At 43.1% G+C, this 18121-nt stretch overlaps 1 protein-coding gene across 1 annotated transcript in view; it reads right to left on the bottom strand.

Annotated features, from left to right (window-relative positions):
* Nucleotides 1–15342, bottom strand: part of GEMIN8 (gem nuclear organelle associated protein 8) — a gene marked incomplete at its 5' end in the record, with an annotated part of 49122 nt that extends 33780 nt beyond the window's left edge. Inside the window, 2 exons of the mRNA XM_082248103.1 lie at nucleotides 14142–14178; nucleotides 15332–15342. Coding sequence (XP_082104229.1) covers nucleotides 14142–14178; nucleotides 15332–15342 — 48 coding nt within the window. The remainder of the gene's footprint in view (nucleotides 1–14141; nucleotides 14179–15331) is intronic.
* Between the last annotated feature and the right edge of the window lie 2779 nt (nucleotides 15343–18121).

The raw sequence follows: 18121 nt of genomic DNA, 5'->3' as shown, positions 1-18121 counted from the left end.
GATCCCTGGGACCTTCACCAGAGTGGCCCCCTCTACACTAGCCAGACCCCAGGGGCAGTTCACAGTACTCACGACCTTGGAAGGCTTTCCTGGAACTGAACCCCTCTTCCTCCACTGGTCCTCGGCACAACGGATCCTGTCTGCAACTCAGCTCTCCCTTCTAGATACTCAGGTAGCCACCCAAGACACCCGATCATTCTGACAGGAGGAGAGACAGCCGTACTCTCCCTCCTGGGACTCTGCTTCCCGCCAAAGATGCTGCGTCATGTATTCCCCTCAAACTTATACCCACTCCCAGAATCCTCTGTGGCAGAATGTGCCTTCTGGGGTAGATACAAGCCTGAATGGGCCACTGATTGGATTTCCTCCACTGCCCAATGAAAATCCTCTCACAGAGCCAGTGGGAAGACTCCCCTCTCAGTAACCACACCTGGGAGACATGACAGCCCAGCTGAAATCATGGCCCTCCTGTTAGGCAGCCAAGGCCCACTATACTTTTACCTAGCACCTACCTGTAGGGTGCTACATCATTATTATAAAGGATTTATATAGTGCCAGCAGTTTACACAGCGCTTTACAACTGGAGGGTAGACAGTACAAATACAATACATTTTAATACAGTAGGAATCAGAGGGCCCTGCTCGTTAGAGCTTACGATCTAAGAGGAAGGGTCAAGAGATACAAGAGATAATAACTGTGGGGGATGGGCTGATGGAGAAAATAAGTACAGTTGTTAGGTTGTTAGGTGGTTTCCAGATAGGTTTCTCTGAAGAGATGTGTTTTCAGGGATCGTCTGAAAGTAAACAAAGTAGGAGATAGGCGGACAAATTGGGGTAGAGCATTCCAGAGGAGGGTAGAGGCTCGGGAGAAGTCCTGGAGGCTAGCATCGGAAGAAGTGACAAGGGAGCTAGAGAGAGCAGGAGGTCCTTGGAGGAATGAAGAGAATGTGGTATTTTGAGACCAAGTTAGTGATGTAGCTGGGTGCCAAGTTATGGATGGCTTTGTAAGTTATGGTCAGTAACTTGAATTTAATTTGTAGGTTGAGGGGCATCCAATTGAGGGATTTGCAAAGAGGGGTAGCAGACACAGAGAGGTTTGTAAGGTGGATGAGCCTGGCAGCAGCGTTCATGATGGACTGAAGGGGGGATAGCCTATTTAAAGGTCACGGTTATCATTGGAAAACATGAGATACGTCTTGTCTTCCGACTTTAATGTCCAAAGTCACATGAGAAGTCGTACAAGTGTGAATTGGACACCAAGTCGAATAGATATGAACGATACTCATTGGAAAACATGGGGTTTGACATGTCATGCGACTTTGATGTACAAAGTCGTATGACAAGTCGTATAAGTGTGAATGGAGCCTTACATGAGTATCAGCCATGAGCCCAATAATGACGTAAGGAAGACTTTTTAAGAAAACAATTCCAACTGTAGCAGGATTTCCAGGCATTAGGCCTGATGTGGGTCTGCCATGGTCACTGGTAACACCAACAGCACATTTAAGCCTATTGCCCAAGTGTGAGATCTAAGACAATGAATAGTTCGGCATCTTTGGTTTGTTTTGTTTATTTTATATGGGGATGGGAGAAGGGAATGAGTGGGATACTCCTCTGGCTCAACTAGGTACAAATGCCTTTCAGCGCTGACCTGGCGCCATCTGGATACCGACCAAGGCTTGCTGGTGCTTGAAATCACTGACTTGCTGAACTGTATTGAAACTTAACTTCTGACACTCTGGTTAGCTCAAAAGTCCTTGACTGTACTGAAGACTAACTTCTGACGCTCTGGTTAGCTCAAAAGTCTTTTACACTGCTCCCTCCAGTTCTTCCTGACTGAGTTAGCCTTCTGTAATGCTGCTGCAACACTTAACACTGTACACACTGCACTGTACACTTCAGGGCCCAACCACTGGCACCCCCCTTTTTCTCTTCAGGGTCAAGTCTGGCACCCCCTTTACTTTGCTCCTGCACCGGCTAGCTAGCTCCTGGATCCCTCTGACCTTCTCCGGAGTGGTCCCCTTTCACTAGGCAGACCCCCAGGGGCAGTTTTCAGTACTCACGACTGAGAATGCTTTCCTGAAACTCGTCCAATCTCAGCTCCGCTGGTCCTCGGCACACCGGATCATCTCTGCAGCTCAGCTCAGCCCTGTACCCCCTCAGGCAAGCCACCTGGGATACTCAATCCTTCCTGTCAGGAGGAGAGACAGCCATGCCCTCCCTCCTGGGACTCTGCTTCCTGCCAAAGACAACCTGTCATGTGCTCCCCAGAGGCTTATTCCCCCTCCCAGAATGCTCTGTGGCAAAATCTGCCCTTCCAGGATGGATTCAAGCCCTGGTGTGCTATTGGTCAGGTTTCTCCACTGCCCAATGAGAGCCCTCATTGGGACACAGTGGGGAGACTACCCAACTCAACAGGCACACCTGGGAACACATGACAGCCTAGCTGAAAAGCATGGCCCTGCTGATAAGCATACAAGACCTACTACACTTTACCTAGCACCTACCTTGTAGGGTGCTACACAACTAGACAAACCAACCCAAAAACATATTCAACTACACAATTGCATTAGTTTCTCAAGTTACTATAGGATTTACATGCTTGGTGATTATGCATTATAAACTGCAGTTTTTTTAAATGGGACTGTAATGAGCACTGGCCAAAAGATTGACTAATGGAGGGTGCCTTGAGTCCTATTTGTTTAGGAAAGAAACAATTTTCAAAGATTTCCAATTAATTGTTTATTGGAGCATTATTAGTGAAATAGTTCAGATTTTGCATTTTAAAGAGGTTGTAAACCCAAAAAAAAAAAAAGAAAACCCTGTAAGACAAAGGCATAATGAGCTAGTATGAATCGCATGCTAGCTCATTATAAAATACTTACCTTAGAATAAAGCCCCCGCAGTGCCGTCCGCTCACCAGTGACATGGCCGACGTTTTCAGCCGTCCTGCTTCCTGGTTCGCGTCCTCCGGCCATCTGATTGGCAGAAGGCGCGATGACATCACTCTCACGCATGCGCGTGGGAGCCGCCATCCACGGCACAGGGCTCTGAAGGAACGGCACGCGTAGCACATGCGCTGATGACGTCATCGGCTGCATGAAATGTAAATATCTCCTAAACGGAGCAAGTTTAGAAGATATTTACAGTACTTATAGGTAAGCCTTAATAAAGTCCTTGTTACTGGTACCCTAGTCATAAACGAATATTTAAACCTTTCAATGCAGGGGTAGCCTCAATGCACAAGAGGATTTTTCTTTTCCCCAGAGTTTAACTTTAAGTCCCGGTTCACATATATGCGATGCGGGAACCCTGTGAATCCACTGCGGGTTCCCGCATCGCATTCATCTCGCAGGCAGTACACACTGCCAAATGTGAATTGTTGGGGGTGTCAATACAACGTTAACGACACCCCCAGGTCAGTTTGCATATCACAGCGCGAACTGTCAGTTCGGACATGAATCGGATCGCATAGGTGTGAACACCCATGCGATCCGATTCTGGAGTGGACCCAAAAAAGCGTCCTGTGCAAGTTGTGCCTGAATGTAATGCAAATTCAGCCATATAATCTGTATGGCTGAATTTGCATCGCACAGACATTGCATGTGATTTGCAGTGCAGTGTGCTCTGAACAGAGTTGTATAAAGTTCTCGAAACCCATACGTGAGTAAAAGCACAAGTGCTCGATCAAAAAGTGACTTGAGTAGAAGTGGAAGTGCTCGATAAAAAAGTGACTTGAGTAGAAGTACTAAAGTATTTAACATTTTTTGTACTTAAGTATCGCAAGTAGTTTTTTTTTTTAAATTTTGCTACTCAAGTACTGAAAGTAAAAGTACCAGTAGTTTTGAAAAAAAATTGCTACTCAAGTACTGAAAGTAAAAGTACAAGTACTGTATTATGTAGTTATTAAAGAAAGAAGTCAAAAGTTTGAACATCATATTGTTTTTTATTATTTCAAATGCAGCTTTTATTTATACATACAGTAGCATTTATTTTCGTATGCGCTGATAATACACATGTTTTCAGCTTCATGAAACCTGCCATCTACTGTTCTGGCAGTGGTAATTTTTATAATAGTAACGAGTAACTATGCAGCACAAAAAAAAATATCGGAGTAGAAGTATTGAAATCATCGAAAAAATGTAGTGAAGTAAAAGTGGAAGTAGGAGAAAAAAATTCTACTCCAGGACAGTACAGATACCGCCTTTCGGTACTTAAAGCGGAGTTCCACCCAAAAGTGGAACTTCCGCTTTAGGGAGTCCTGACCCCCTGACATGACACATTTGGCATGTCATTTTTTTTTGGGGGGGGGGGGGAGCAGGTACCTAGTTTTGACAGGTACCCGCTCCCACTTTCGCTCGGAGCGCAGCGGCGCCCTGAACGGAAGTTCTCCTCTCCCCCTCCCTCCCTGCAATCTTCTGGGACACGTCAGAGGTCCCAGAAGATTGCTGGCCAATCACGTCGCGCAGCGCGACTCGCGCATGCGCAGTGGGTACCCGGCTGTGAAGCCGCAAACTGTCACAGCCGGGTGCCCACAGCAGTGATGCCGGCGCCGAGGGAGAGGATCGAGGCTTCGGGCAGCCGCATCGCTGGACCGTTGGACAGGTGAGTGAATGGCTGGAACTCCGCTTTAAGTACAGTAGTGAACTAGTTCTACTTAGTTACTATACATCTCTGGCTCTGAATCACACGCGATGTCTGTCATCACATATGTGTGAACCGGCACTAAAAGTCAACCTAACCCAGGACTGCAATTTCAAGTTAGAAAGTGTTTGAATAGACATTGGTGGTCTTAATCACCCATCAGGTTTTAGCTTTAAAGTGTAACTCCACTTTTGGTGAGAAAAAAATATGCCCCTCTGAGTGATCTCTGTACATTGCAAGGATTGCAACAAACTTTGTTGCAGATTCCTACCTTTTGTTATTCTGAAGAAACCCCTGTGTATTTGTCTGTGTCCATGGGGAAAGTGATTTCCCATTGGGAGTAACTCACCAAAGATTAAATTTTTTTTTGCAGGGGATGCCTGATATCTGACTTATTTCTTAGTGCAGACTTCTGGGAAGATCAGTGAGCCAATTACAAAAGCCAGAAATTAGGGGTGTGGTCAGTACACATTCTGTGTACAGAACACCTCCAGGTAGCCATATTGCATTGCATCTTACAGAAAATTACAGAGCTGCAGATTGAAAAGGAAAGGTGATGTCCTTTTTTTCCCACAAGCAGAGCTTTTTTTTGGTGGTATTTGATCACCTCTGCGATTTTTACTTTTTGCGCTATAAACAAAAAACGAGCGACAATTTTGAAAAAATAACAATATCTTTCACATTTTTTTATATAAAATTCTCAAAAAAAATGTAAAAATCAAAATTTTTTAACATTTCAAGCCAATTTGTTTTGTGCTACATATTTTTGGTAAAAAATATCGCAATAAGCATATTTTGATTGGTTTGCGCAAAAGTTATTGTGCTTACTAACTACGGGAAAGATTAATGTCATTTTTATTGTTTTTTTTTTAACTAACTGGCGGCGATCTGCAATTTTTTTTGCGGGACTGCGACATTGCGGCGGACAGATCGGACCCTTGACTGACATTTTTGACACTTTTGGGGGGACCAGTGACATTACTACAGTAATCAGTGCTAAAAATATGCACTGTTATTGTAAAAATGACACTGGCAGGGAAGGGGTTAACTTTGTTGGTGAACAAAGGGTTAAGTGTGTCCCTAGGGGCGTGATTCTGTCAGGGGGTGTGGCTTGTTAGATCATCACAGAGACATACGATCCTACATAGCAAGATCGTATAGCCTCAGTGATGATCTAAGGGAGAATGACAGACGGCTGTGTTTACATCACTTGTCTGTCTTTCTCCTTCTCCTGAGCAAGATCGTGAGTGGCCGGGGACATCGGAGCCGCCGGTCACACGCGCGGGGAAGGCAGGGAACGAGGGCGAGTGACATACCCATACGTCGAGTGACATACCCATACGTCACTTTGCCCAGGAGAGGCTGACTGCCACAGTACATAGTCGTGCGGCTGTCGGCAAGTGGTTAATGACAATTCCCTGCAGCAAGCAGGCGATAGCTTCTCAAATATTGTTTGGAGCACACTCTCTATATAGGGATAACTCATCACTGGAATTTCAGGAAGATGAAGGAAGAAAATATTCTGTATATTTCAACTTGTTTGCAGCAGTGCAAAATTGAGCTTTCAGTTCCAGGCAAAGCTGTCCTTTAATCACTACTAATTTTTATCTATAGAATACTACAATATAAGGAAAATAAGTACAATACTTTAAATAGCATTTTTTTAAATTGTACTAATAAGAAATAAGATGGGTCTTCCTTTCCTTCATCAAATGTCATCTGCTTTAATCTGTGAGACAATCAGCCAAGGAAGAAACCCACGCACACATCATTTTCACATATAGCATAATATAATTTTAACTTCCCATACATCCAAGCACACCCAAGAGCCAAAGCAAACATCCTGAAGATCACTTGAGACCACTATGGAAACCTAAAAAACACATCTGCTTGTGCAGCTGTCCAGCTATGTAAAACATGCTTAAATGAAATATCTATTTTCACACAATTAAACCATTTGCTAGAAATCTGGAAGCCTTCCAAAACCGGCATACAATACTGTATGTTATGTATACATTGTATATAAACTCCAGGCTTAAAATATTGCTATGAGCCCTAAATGTTTTAAAGAAACAAGTAATGGCTGTTCAAACAAGAGTACGGGACTACATAAGCCCTCCGTGGGAAAATGTAGTATCTTTCCTGTTGCACATGGTGATATTGCTCTCCATTGAATCTATGAGGTTGATTTACTACAACTGGAGAGTGCAACATCTGGTGAAGCTGTGCATGGTAGCCAACCAGCTTATATCTTTAGCTTGTTCAATTAAAGAGGAAGTAAACCCTCCTCAGGAAGTTGTACCTATAGGTAAGCCTATGATAAGGCTTACCTATAGGTACTGTAAATATCTCCTAAACATGCACCGTTTAGGAGATATTTACCTTTAATGCAGCCAGTGACGTCACTGGCGCATGCGCTCTGAAGGAACGGCAGATCGTGCCGTTCCTTCAGAGCCCCGTGCCGTGACCGTCGGCTCCCGCGCGCGTGCGCGGGAGTGACGTCACCGCGGCTCCGGCCAAACAGATGGCCGGATGTCGCGATCCCGGAAGACGGGCGACTATACATGCGATGCATACTAGCTCATTATGTGTTTCTCTTTCAGGATGTAAAGAAGAGAAAAAATTTTTTTCTCGGTGTACAACCTCTTTAATCAACAAAAAAACTTGGAAGCTGATTGGTTTCTTTGTAGAGCTGCACCAGATTTTGCACTCTCCAGTTTTAGTAAATCAACCCCTATGTTACATAAAAAGGAGCTTTGTTGCAAAAATATAGGGGGCCTTTCACACAAGTGTCAAAACTCTTAAAGTAGATGTAAACCCTATGTATCATAAACTAGTGCCATTTTTTAATAAATAAAATATTTATTTTCATTTTGTTTCATCTTTTGCAGCATCTTAATGCATCTCACCTCCTGTTTACATGCATGTATGTCAAGGATGCCTGCATTTCTCAGGACAGGTTTCTCAATTGTAAAAATTGTAAAAACAGGAGACGTTTACTTTAACATTAAGACCCCTTTCACACATACGGTCCGTTTGTCTGTTTTTCATCCATCTGTTGACGGATGAAAAACGGACATCAATGTATCTCTATGTAAAAACGGATGACAACGGATGATCATGCGTTAACATCCGTTTTCATCCGCTTCCGTCAATGTCTGTTTTTTGGAACGGATGAATGCCCGATTTTTCATCCGTCAAAAAAACGGATCAGACGAAAAAGGGATGTAAACGGATGAAAAAACAGATGAAAAACAGATGAAAAACGGATGAAAAAACGGATGAAAAACTGATGAAAAACTGATACATTTTGACGTGACTGAACTGATGAACTGATTGGAACGTATGTGTGAAAGGGGCCTAAAAGATTGGGTTACAATTAATTTGCTTCCTAAAACATTATAGACTGTCTATCGTCAAGATTTATTTATAAACCAAATGCCTTGAAAATGTACTTTCCACCAGGAAACCACATTAGATACGATACTTGTAAGGCCTAATGCACACTGGACATTTTTCAGCTGCTCCTAGAGGAGTCTTTGTTTCCTGCCTCTAAATTCCCATGCATGTTAGCTTATGTGTCCACACACACAGGCTTTTAGCAGTGTTTAGTGGCAGGGAAAAAAAAAAACACCATTGCCAGTGCGTCCAGGAGCAGCAGAGTTTTACAGAAAAAAAAAAGCTTGACACTTCTGAACGCACCTAAACGCTAGATCTGTTTAGCACTTCGGTGTTTATTCATTTCAATAGCCAGAATAAAATAAAAATTTTGGAAAATAAAATAAACACCCGAACACCCAACGCTGGTAAACTGATTTGAAAAAAATGCAGCTTTGGTAAGTCTTTAATGCTGATTTTCTCCTGTCAGGAGATACAGCATTTAGCAATAAACCAGGGTGCATGAGGCCTAGATTTTCTCCTGTCAGGAGATACAGCATTTAGCAATAAACCTGGGTGCATGAGGCCTAGATTTTCTCCTGTCAGGAGATACAGCATTTAGCAATAAACCTGGGTGCATGAGGCCTAAATCTTGTGGCTAGAATTCTGAAGTAAAAACTGTAGTATGCAGCCATTTGGTAAAGTAAAACTCATTCCGCTGTCCAATCCATAGACATTGCAGAGTGGTTTAATGACAAATACTGCTGAGAAATATAAAAGGTGAAGACTTTGCTTCCAGCTGCACTGAATAGTATGACTAGTAAAGGACCATAAAGGCTCTACTTTGGTTTACACTAAATGCTTACAGCTGTCCTCCCCACCCATTGGACATATTTTACAAGACACAAGGAAATATGCACTTACATTTCAATGAGGATGCTGGTAATTATGTGGAAATTAACCATTCTAGGACTGAAGCAACACTGACAAAAAATATTAACCATATTAGCATTTAATTTAGATTTTAGATTGTACCAGAAAGTTAGGGGACAATGTTTGTAGGATCTCACTTCTTCTTCACGTTGCACGGGAAATGTCCCTAATGCTCCTTTGGCTGGAAATTCAAAAGGTGTTCAACTCTCTCAGTTGAGATTACCTACACTTATGCCTAGTACACACAATGAGAATATAGGAGGAATGATTGTCCATTTTTTTTTTTGCATGCTAATCTCATATCGAAAAGGAATAGGTTACTAGAAATTCTCATAAGACAGAATACAACTTCCCGTAATGATGTCATGTATTGTAATGTGGTGTATTCTTGCGTTTCTGAACCTGCGCGGTCTTGTTCACTCAATTTTTAACAAAAAAAATGTCATATTTGTTAGGGATAGACCAATATGTTTTTTTTCAGGGCCGATACCAATATTTTGGTCACAACGTATCAGTATCGGCCGATATGGGCCGATATTTTGTACATTTAAAGTTTTGAAAAATAAAGACAATTTTTGACACAAATCTGGTACTGAACATGTTAATTTTTGCTTAATGGCTGGCTTGCTGGCACCCTGTGGTGGGTGGCTGGCTGGCAGCCTGTGTTGGGTGGCTGTCTGGCACCCTGTGGTGGGTGGCTGGCTGGCACCCTGTGGTGGGTGGGTGGCTGGCTAGCACCCTGTGGTAGGTGGGTAGCTGGCACAGGGGCTGTGGGTGGCTGGCTGTCCGGCACCCTGTGGTGGGTGGCTGGCTGTCTGACACCCTGTGGTGGGTGGCTGGCGGGCTGGCACCCTGTGGTGGATGGGTGGCTGGCACAGGGGCTGTGGGTGGCTGGCTGGTACAGGGCCTGTGGGTGGCTGGCTGGTACAGGTCCTGTGGGTGGCTGGCTCGCTGGTACAGTGCCTGTGGCTGGCTGGCTGGTAGAGGGCCTATGGATGTGGGTGGCTGGCTGTGAGTGAGTGTATGGCTGTGATACACTCCCGCGAGACTTGTTGCGACTCCAGATGAGGCTCTCCAAAGCGAGGGAGGCGGCCTAAGAAGGCAGAATAACGTCACAAAAATATCAGCAATATCGGGGAAAGTGCATATCGGCCGCTGATATATCGGCCTTGCCGATAATCGGTCTATCCCTAATATTTGTTCCTTTGGATAATTTTGCATTAACTGTCGTGATTGCCTCTTGAAAGTTGTATACTAAGATCAGATTATTGGGCAATTGCTCCGTAAGTGGTATTTTTCGTCCGATTTTCTCACTGTGTGTACTAGGCATTAGTGTTGAAACACTGGGGGTTCAGTGTTTTGTTCTTGAATTGGATTGATGCCCTTTACTCATCTTTAATAGCATCTATTAGTTATGGTGGCTATCTCTCAGGCGAATTCCCAATATCACAGGGCATGAAAGGAGGCTCCCCCTGTCGCCACTGCTATTTGCTCTGGCCATTGAGCCTCTTGCCCAAGCTACAAACGGAACATTACTGGGGTAAAGGTGATTGGATATCATCTTAAAATATGCCTGTTCATAGATGATGTGCTCCCGATTCTCTCCAGCCCACTGATTTCCTTATGAACTTGATGCCATTGCTCATGTAACTTGGCCAGCTTTTGGGGTTGTATGTTAACAAAACTTTTACTGAGTTTGCAGACAAAAAAAATTTACTTGTTAGGCTAAGAGTAATTTCCCCATAAGGGAGAAGACATCCATCACCTTAGGACACAGGCAAAAAACTGACAACTCATGGAGTGGGGTAGGGGTATAGCAGGGGCGTTGAGGGGGCATGTCTGCAAAAGTTTTGCCAGTGTCAGGGCACCTGAAAGTACAAGTTTATATCCCATGGTCTGTGAATATACAAATAAGATACAGTATATCTTTATTGCCCACATTTTTGTACTTAGTCAGGGTCTTGCCACATTCTATTCCCTCTTTTCCACTTTAGGCATTACAGTGTCAAATTCTAAAACTGATACAGTGAGGCCCCTTCCATTAGGATGCAAAGTTGTTTTTTACAGAACTAAAACACATGGCGGTCTGGGTCTGCCAATTTTTCATAAGTAGTGCCAAGAAGTGCAACTAACCAAAATGGCACAGTGGAAAGCCTCAAGCAACACTCCATTATGGGTTTACTGGAGGCCCACCTGCCCAACCAGATACAGATAGCTAACATGCCTTCACTATCGAAGAGTCAGATCAGAGTCACCTGCCCTGTTACCAAGCACACACTGGGGTTATGGGTTTGCCTCAAGTCCATTTACAGCCTTATTGACATCTACCTTCTATATACATTTTGGGTAATACTCTGTTTCCTCCAGGCTTCAATACTCCATCATTTCTTAAAAGCTGGTTTAGTAACTGTTTATTGTAAGCAAATCCTCATGGATTTAAGTATTAAATGTTCAAGGTAAGATGGAGTGGCGCTTTTCTTCAAGTGTATATAGATAGAAAAATCACAAGGTACGGCTGAGAGGCAATCAGCGTCGTTCATCATTCCGTGACGCAGATGGTCCGTTCCTTCGGAATCGGCAATTGTCTCGGGCTCATTGAGGTCTGCCCCGAGGCGCCCAATCTGGGGGATTCATGGAGGTATCAGTAGTAAGCCAGTTAGGTACATGCAAGGGAGCCATCTCAGCAAAGGTTAATAGGCCAGGTAACTCCGATGGGTGACGCAGCGAAAAGGAACAATTGCCTTTGCGTACTTTTAGGTGGAAGGGATGACTGCATGTGTAAGACATCCCCAGTTCCAAGACCCTCTCCAGCAGGGGTTTCAAGGCTCTGCACATCAGCAGGGTCTTTCTCTTTCTGGATATGTCAGGCAGGAGGTGTCCCCATCAAATTCCAATACTCCTACTCTCCGTGCCTGCACATCTCTGGGCCTGTCTTGAATGGTAGATCAAGGGCCAAGGGTACGGTGAACCCTATCAATGACAACCTACGTTTCTGGGGGGCGATCCAGATACCTGTTAAAGATGGCAGTAACGTGTGAACAGAGTTCTGCCTGCGTTACATGCTCTGGAATCCTCCGAAGCTGGATGTTCTGTCTATGGTTGCAATTTTCAAGGTTGTCAAGAAGTAGGTAAAGCTGTACAACTTGGTCAGCCAGGTCAGTATGAGTAGATTGAAGGTGATCCTTTATCCTGTTCTGGAACTGCCACCCTAGCGTCTACCTCAGACACTTCTTGCTTGAGCACCTGCAATCGTCCTCTCAGTGCAGATTCCACTCGATTAGCTAGAGCTTCAAAGTCGGCTCTTGTGGGTAACTGCTGAAGAAAGGTCCTGTAATGGTGCTCGTGGCTGAGCCTGACGTGCAGAGGTAGCCTCGCGGGATCTGGTACAACAGGAACAGGGACGGGTCACACTGGTGGTAGACTTGGGCTAGTCTGAGGTGCGGAGTCTAAGTGACAGCAGGTCTTCACCAGGGCCTCTGATGGTGAGGATGGATTTTGCTGCGTGCTGAACACCAGGTTGCGGTCCTCAGGGTTGCCCCACCAGGAGGTGAACAAGTCCAGAATCGGAAGCAGATAAGCCGACAAGGATAAGGCAGGAGAGTGGTCACAGGAACGAGCCAAGGTCAGGGCTGGCAGCAAGCAGACGAAGAAGTGGACAAGCCGGGAGGTCGATCAGGAAGTCAACAGGAAACAGCAGGTTCAGGATCAGGAAGTACAGGTAAAGCTGCAGACAAGACAGCAAAGGCTCAGTGCTGCTGAGGTGTTTAAATAGGCCAGCCTTTTGCCAATTAGTGCAATTAGTCTGCACTAAGTTAACTCTTTAGTGGCAGATTCAAGACAGCACTTTAGTGCGCACAGGGAGTGTTCCTAACAGGTCCATAGGGTCTGCTTGGTCAGATGTGCAGAGAGGGATCTGAGCTGTAATGTGTCTTTGGGGAAAGTACTCACTGTGTTCTGTGACGTAGAGCCAAGCAGCTGGGTGCCAGCATCAGTGTTATAGCTGCAGTTAAGGCTGTGTGATGGGGTAGCTGCTGCTGGTAAGAGGCATGGACCCAGAATGTAATTTTCATCGCCTGCATCAGGAGACATAGAGAAAGAGTAAGGTAGGCATGGAGATAGATCACTAGGAGGCTAGGAGGGGAGAACAGTGGCAAGTCGTGTTCCTCCCTGTGACCTCCCTGCATAGAGGTTGCGTGATCCAGAGCAGCAGGGATACTGGCGGTGGGGGGCGGTGCCATCCTATTCCCGACCGGAGTAGAGGCCGTCTGCGGATTCAGGAGCAAGTATTGCTCTATGCCGGTAGCGGCTGGAATCAAACAGACAGAGGTGTTCCCTGTTATCAGTGGGGTTAATGCTGTGTAATAAGGCTGGGAAAGCACTTTGGGCCGGGGGCTCAACTAGCATACGTCCTCATCCATCCACGCCGAGACCACGCCCCCGGATTCAAGTATTAAACTCTTCCAGACTCTTCAAGATACTCAAACCAAGGGAGGCAATCTAATACTTTCAAAGTAAGCATTTTCTCCAGCTCATAACTGGCGATTTATACTCGCCTACAGTCTTCGTAAGGGCTCTGTCAGATAACTCCCAAGGCCTTGGTCTGATCTCATTTGTGTACCCTTTACTTTTTGTACCGACCCAAACCAATCCCATCCCTGTGTGTCAAAATGGGAATGTGATCTTGGTGCAACCATGCCATCAGAGACTTGGAACGAGATTTGGGCCTCTGTGGCTAAAAGCTTTGCTCATGTGGTGCCCATAGAAACTAATTATAAACCCCTTCTACACTGGAGCACTCAGTAGCAAGTTCTTTATTTTAGCTCTGTGGACTCACACTCCCTGCTGCAGACCACCCTAATGTATCATATGGGTTTGGGCAGAACTTACACAAAAAGCCATACATGCAAAATGCAATGCATGCAACTCGGGAAATTCTGGAGATCAGCATGGAGGCCACTGTGAACCCAACGGTTACCAAGCTGTGAAGGTCATTACACAACATCTTTAGGAATTGCAATGGTGACAATTTCACTTTAACCTATACATAATTACGAGAGCGAAGCTACCCCTACAAAAAACAGAAAAAAGGTACAACACATAAAGAACACAAAAAGTAACACGTTTACTGAGCTTACTGCAGTGCATACGGAAATATTTATAATAATTAGATATAAAAGGAGCACTTACCAGCTGTAGTGAGTGTTCTGAATTAATTTTCAGAAACCTAGAAAAAAAAAACAATATTATATTACAAACTAAATTTACAGCTAAAGGCTAACTCCACATTCTACAAATAATACATAAATACAGTAGAAATAAATGCACCAATATTTGCAGCAAAAAAGTGTTTTGTTTTTTTTGTTTTTTTTATTACTTTATTTGCAAATGACCTTGCAAAGAACTGAACCACGATCAGGCTCCGAAAAATTCTTCCTGCAGCTCAGGTGTTTACTGAGGCACAGACTTTTAGTTAGAAAGCTGAAGTCAAAGATGTGTCAATAGACTAGGAGTGCTGTGACAGATGGGACTTGTAGTTCATTCATTCACAGAGATCTCCTTGCAACCATGTTACACCCTAAATATGGGTGCAACATAATTTAAAAGGAGTTACCCTTTAAGTAAAGATCAAGCTGAATAAGATTTTCAAAAAAACTTTTTCAGACAATTCCAAAGTAAAACTAGCAACAATGAAAAAACTGACGTCTGTGCGGCTAACAATGAAAAAACTGACGTCTGTGCGGCTCTTAGTATCAAAAAGAAATATGTTGGGACAGGTGCTGGCTATAACTATAGCTGAAGCCTTGAAAAACGATCTAGCCAGATTGCAACACAGAAGCCTTGGGATTCTGGTATGTTTATGTTAGGTTTATGGCAGGGTCATGCAACCACCTTCTTCCAGATAGTAGGATATTGTAAAAATGGGGCACAATGGAAAAAAATACACAGAACAAGGTCAACTTATTAGTAAATCAAACTAATGTTGAATTCCAGGCAAACATTTAAAAAGTTAATCCAGTTAAATATTCACTCAAAATAAATAACTATCTTACAACAAACATATGTACCTGCATCTGAGTTGATCAAAGCCCCCTGTAAACCTCTGTACAGCAGCACCCAGAATGTCAGAAGGAGAGTCAGTACACTCACAAAAAGAGTTTTAGCTGTTAAATGCAATTGTCAGCCTAAGGACCAATGTACACAGGCTTTTTGCTAGCATCTAAACTGTTACTGACATATGCAAAAACAACTTTACAGGCAATGCAAAGAAAATTAAATGGATAACTCATGACATGGGGAATTTGACTTGCTTTAGAGTCTGATGCCCATGTACAAGAGACCAACATACTTGCTTGGAGGAGATGAAACCACAAGATTACCTTGTCAACATCCTGCTCCTTCACTGTCCAATCAGTAGGCTGGGGGAAGAGAAATGACTATGGAAGCAGAATATCTGCTGACATTACTGTATAGTCACAATTGTTACTGAACACCAAGCATTACTCTGATTTTATGTCTAAACATGCATATCTGAGGCACTCCTTTTTATACATTTTACCCAATCAGTGCATATGCTGTGCAATTTTTCAATGTATTCATAGAACAACTATTAATAAACAGAATATTATCAGAAAGGTTACCATGACAACAACATTTGACTTGCATTTGTTTAAAATAAAGGAATTTACATGTGTACGCATACTAATATCTTAGTCAGACATAATGACAGCATATATAGATAGATAGATAGATAGATAGATAGATAGATAGATAGATAGATAGATAGATAGATAGATAGATAGATAGATAGATAGATAGATATAGATACATGTATATATATATATATATATATATATATATATATATATATATATATATATATATATATATATATATATATATATATATATATATATATATACATATATAAATAGATAGATAGATATCTATATATATCTATATATATATATATATATATATATTTTTTTTTTTTTTTTCTCATTGCTTTCCCTTAAAAGCCTCTAAATTTTAACTTTAAGCACAATCACAAAACACAAGCTGATGTATTGAACACACTATAGTGGAGTGATTTAAAGTGGGTTGACTTGCGAATGCAAAACAACTTGTCCTGCGTACAATGCCACTCAATACGGCAATTGTGCCCAGCTCTGAATAGTGCAGACACTGAACTCATTATACATTATTGCTCATCCCAGGAGAGATGGCTGCTTTTGTATGTCAAGATCAAGGCCATGTGCAGCTTGATGTTTGTTTTGTCATATTAGCGTGTCCTGTAACATTACTGCACAAGCCACGCATCAAAGATAAGAACTTTGTGTTCCTGAATGGTATACTGTCATTTACTGGCCAACAAGAAAATGTGATGAAAAAGTGAGTCTAACTAACTCGGTGGACAATTTAATACAAAAAACAAAACGAAACAAAAAAAAAAAAAAAAAAAACGGGAGCTCTAAGAGAAAAACACCTTATTAACCACTTCAGCTCTGAAAGATTTACCCCACTTCATGACCAGGCCATTTTTTGGGATACTGCACTGCGTTACATTAACTCACAATTGCGCGGTCGTGCAACACTGCACCCAAATAAAATGTATGTCCTTTTTTCCCACAAATAGAGCTTTCATTTGGTTGTATTTGATCCCCTCTGCGGTTTTTATTTTTTGCGCTATAAATAAAACCGACAATTTTGAAAAAAAAAAACAAAAAAAAAACAATGCTTTTTACTTTCTGCTATTAAACATATGCAATAAAAAGAAATTAAAAAATCTAATTTCTTCATAGATTTAGGCAAGTATTCTGCTACATATTTTTGGTAAAAAAAAAAAAAAAATCCAAACAACCATATATTGATTAGTTTGCGCAAAAGTTATAGTGTTTTCAAACTATGGGATATTTTTATAGAATTTTTATTTTTTTTTTTTTACTAGTAATCACGGGGATTGTCACCTTATAGCAGGATTGCGATATTGTGGTGAGCAGTCGGGACACTAACTGACAATTTTGACACTTTTTGGGGACCAGTGACACTATAACAGTGATTAGTGCTAAAAAAATATGCACTGTCACTGTACTAATGACAATGGCTGGGAAGGGGTTAACATCAGGGGCATTCAAAAGGTTATTCAAGTAGTAAAACAAAATCTCCTGCGCTCGAGTGCTGTCTGATGGAGTGAAAAGAGGTGCACTACAAACTCAGGTGTTGAAAGAGCTATCGGTCTTGCTGCCCCCTTCAGGATCAAGGGTATCCAGAACCAACTGGTAGAAAAGACAAAAAAGAAAAAGAGGGGCGCACTGACCTAGTGCATTACCATAAAACCATTTATTTAAAATATTAAAAAGTGTACAAAGTACTCACAAGACTGGTGTGATACAACACACATCAACATAACATATGCAATCTCCAAGGTAGCCAAGGTCCCAAATGTAGCGAATGGACATGCAGATGGTCGCATGGGGCTGCTGTGGCTAGGCTGACGCGTTTCAGGGGCGAACCCCCTTCCTCAGAGCCAGAAAAAGTGCTGCTAGATCACATGCCAGACGGCCGAAGACTAAATGGGAGCTGGCCCCACCCCTTCCTGCTCCACCCCAAACCCAAAGGCGGGACAAAGGGGATGGAGGGGAGGGGGAAAAAGGAGGGGGAGGGGAAAGGGGAAGTGGGGCTCATAGGATAGGAAGGGCGACAAGAAAGAAAGGGGGAGGAAGAGACATGAAGGGGGTGCTGGGACAGGAAAGGAACATAAACGAGGGGGGGGGGCGGGGAAACTTCCCCTCCCTTTTTCCCCCTCCCCTCCATCCCCTTTGTTCCGCCTTTGGGTTTGGGGCGGAGCAGGAAGGGGTGGGGCCAGCTCCCGTTTAGTCTTCGGCCGTCTGGCATGTGATCTAGCAGCACTCTTTCTGGCTCTGAGTAAGGGGGTTCGCCCCTGAAACGCGTCAGCCTAGCCACAGCAGCCCCATGCGACCATCTGCATGTCCATTCGCTACATTTGAGACCTTGGCTACCTTGGAGATTGCATATGTTATGTTGATGTGTGTTGTATCACACCAGTCTTGTGAGTACTTTGTACACTTTTTAATATTTTAAATAAATGGTTTTATGGTAATGCACTAGGTCGGTGCGCACCTCTTTTTCTTTGTTGTCTTTTCTAGCAA

This window comes from Pelophylax lessonae (assembly GCF_965119305.1).
Source record: "Pelophylax lessonae genome assembly, chromosome: 2".
NCBI lineage: Eukaryota > Metazoa > Chordata > Amphibia > Anura > Ranidae > Pelophylax > Pelophylax lessonae.
This window is presented reverse-complemented; position numbering and strand designations above follow the sequence as displayed.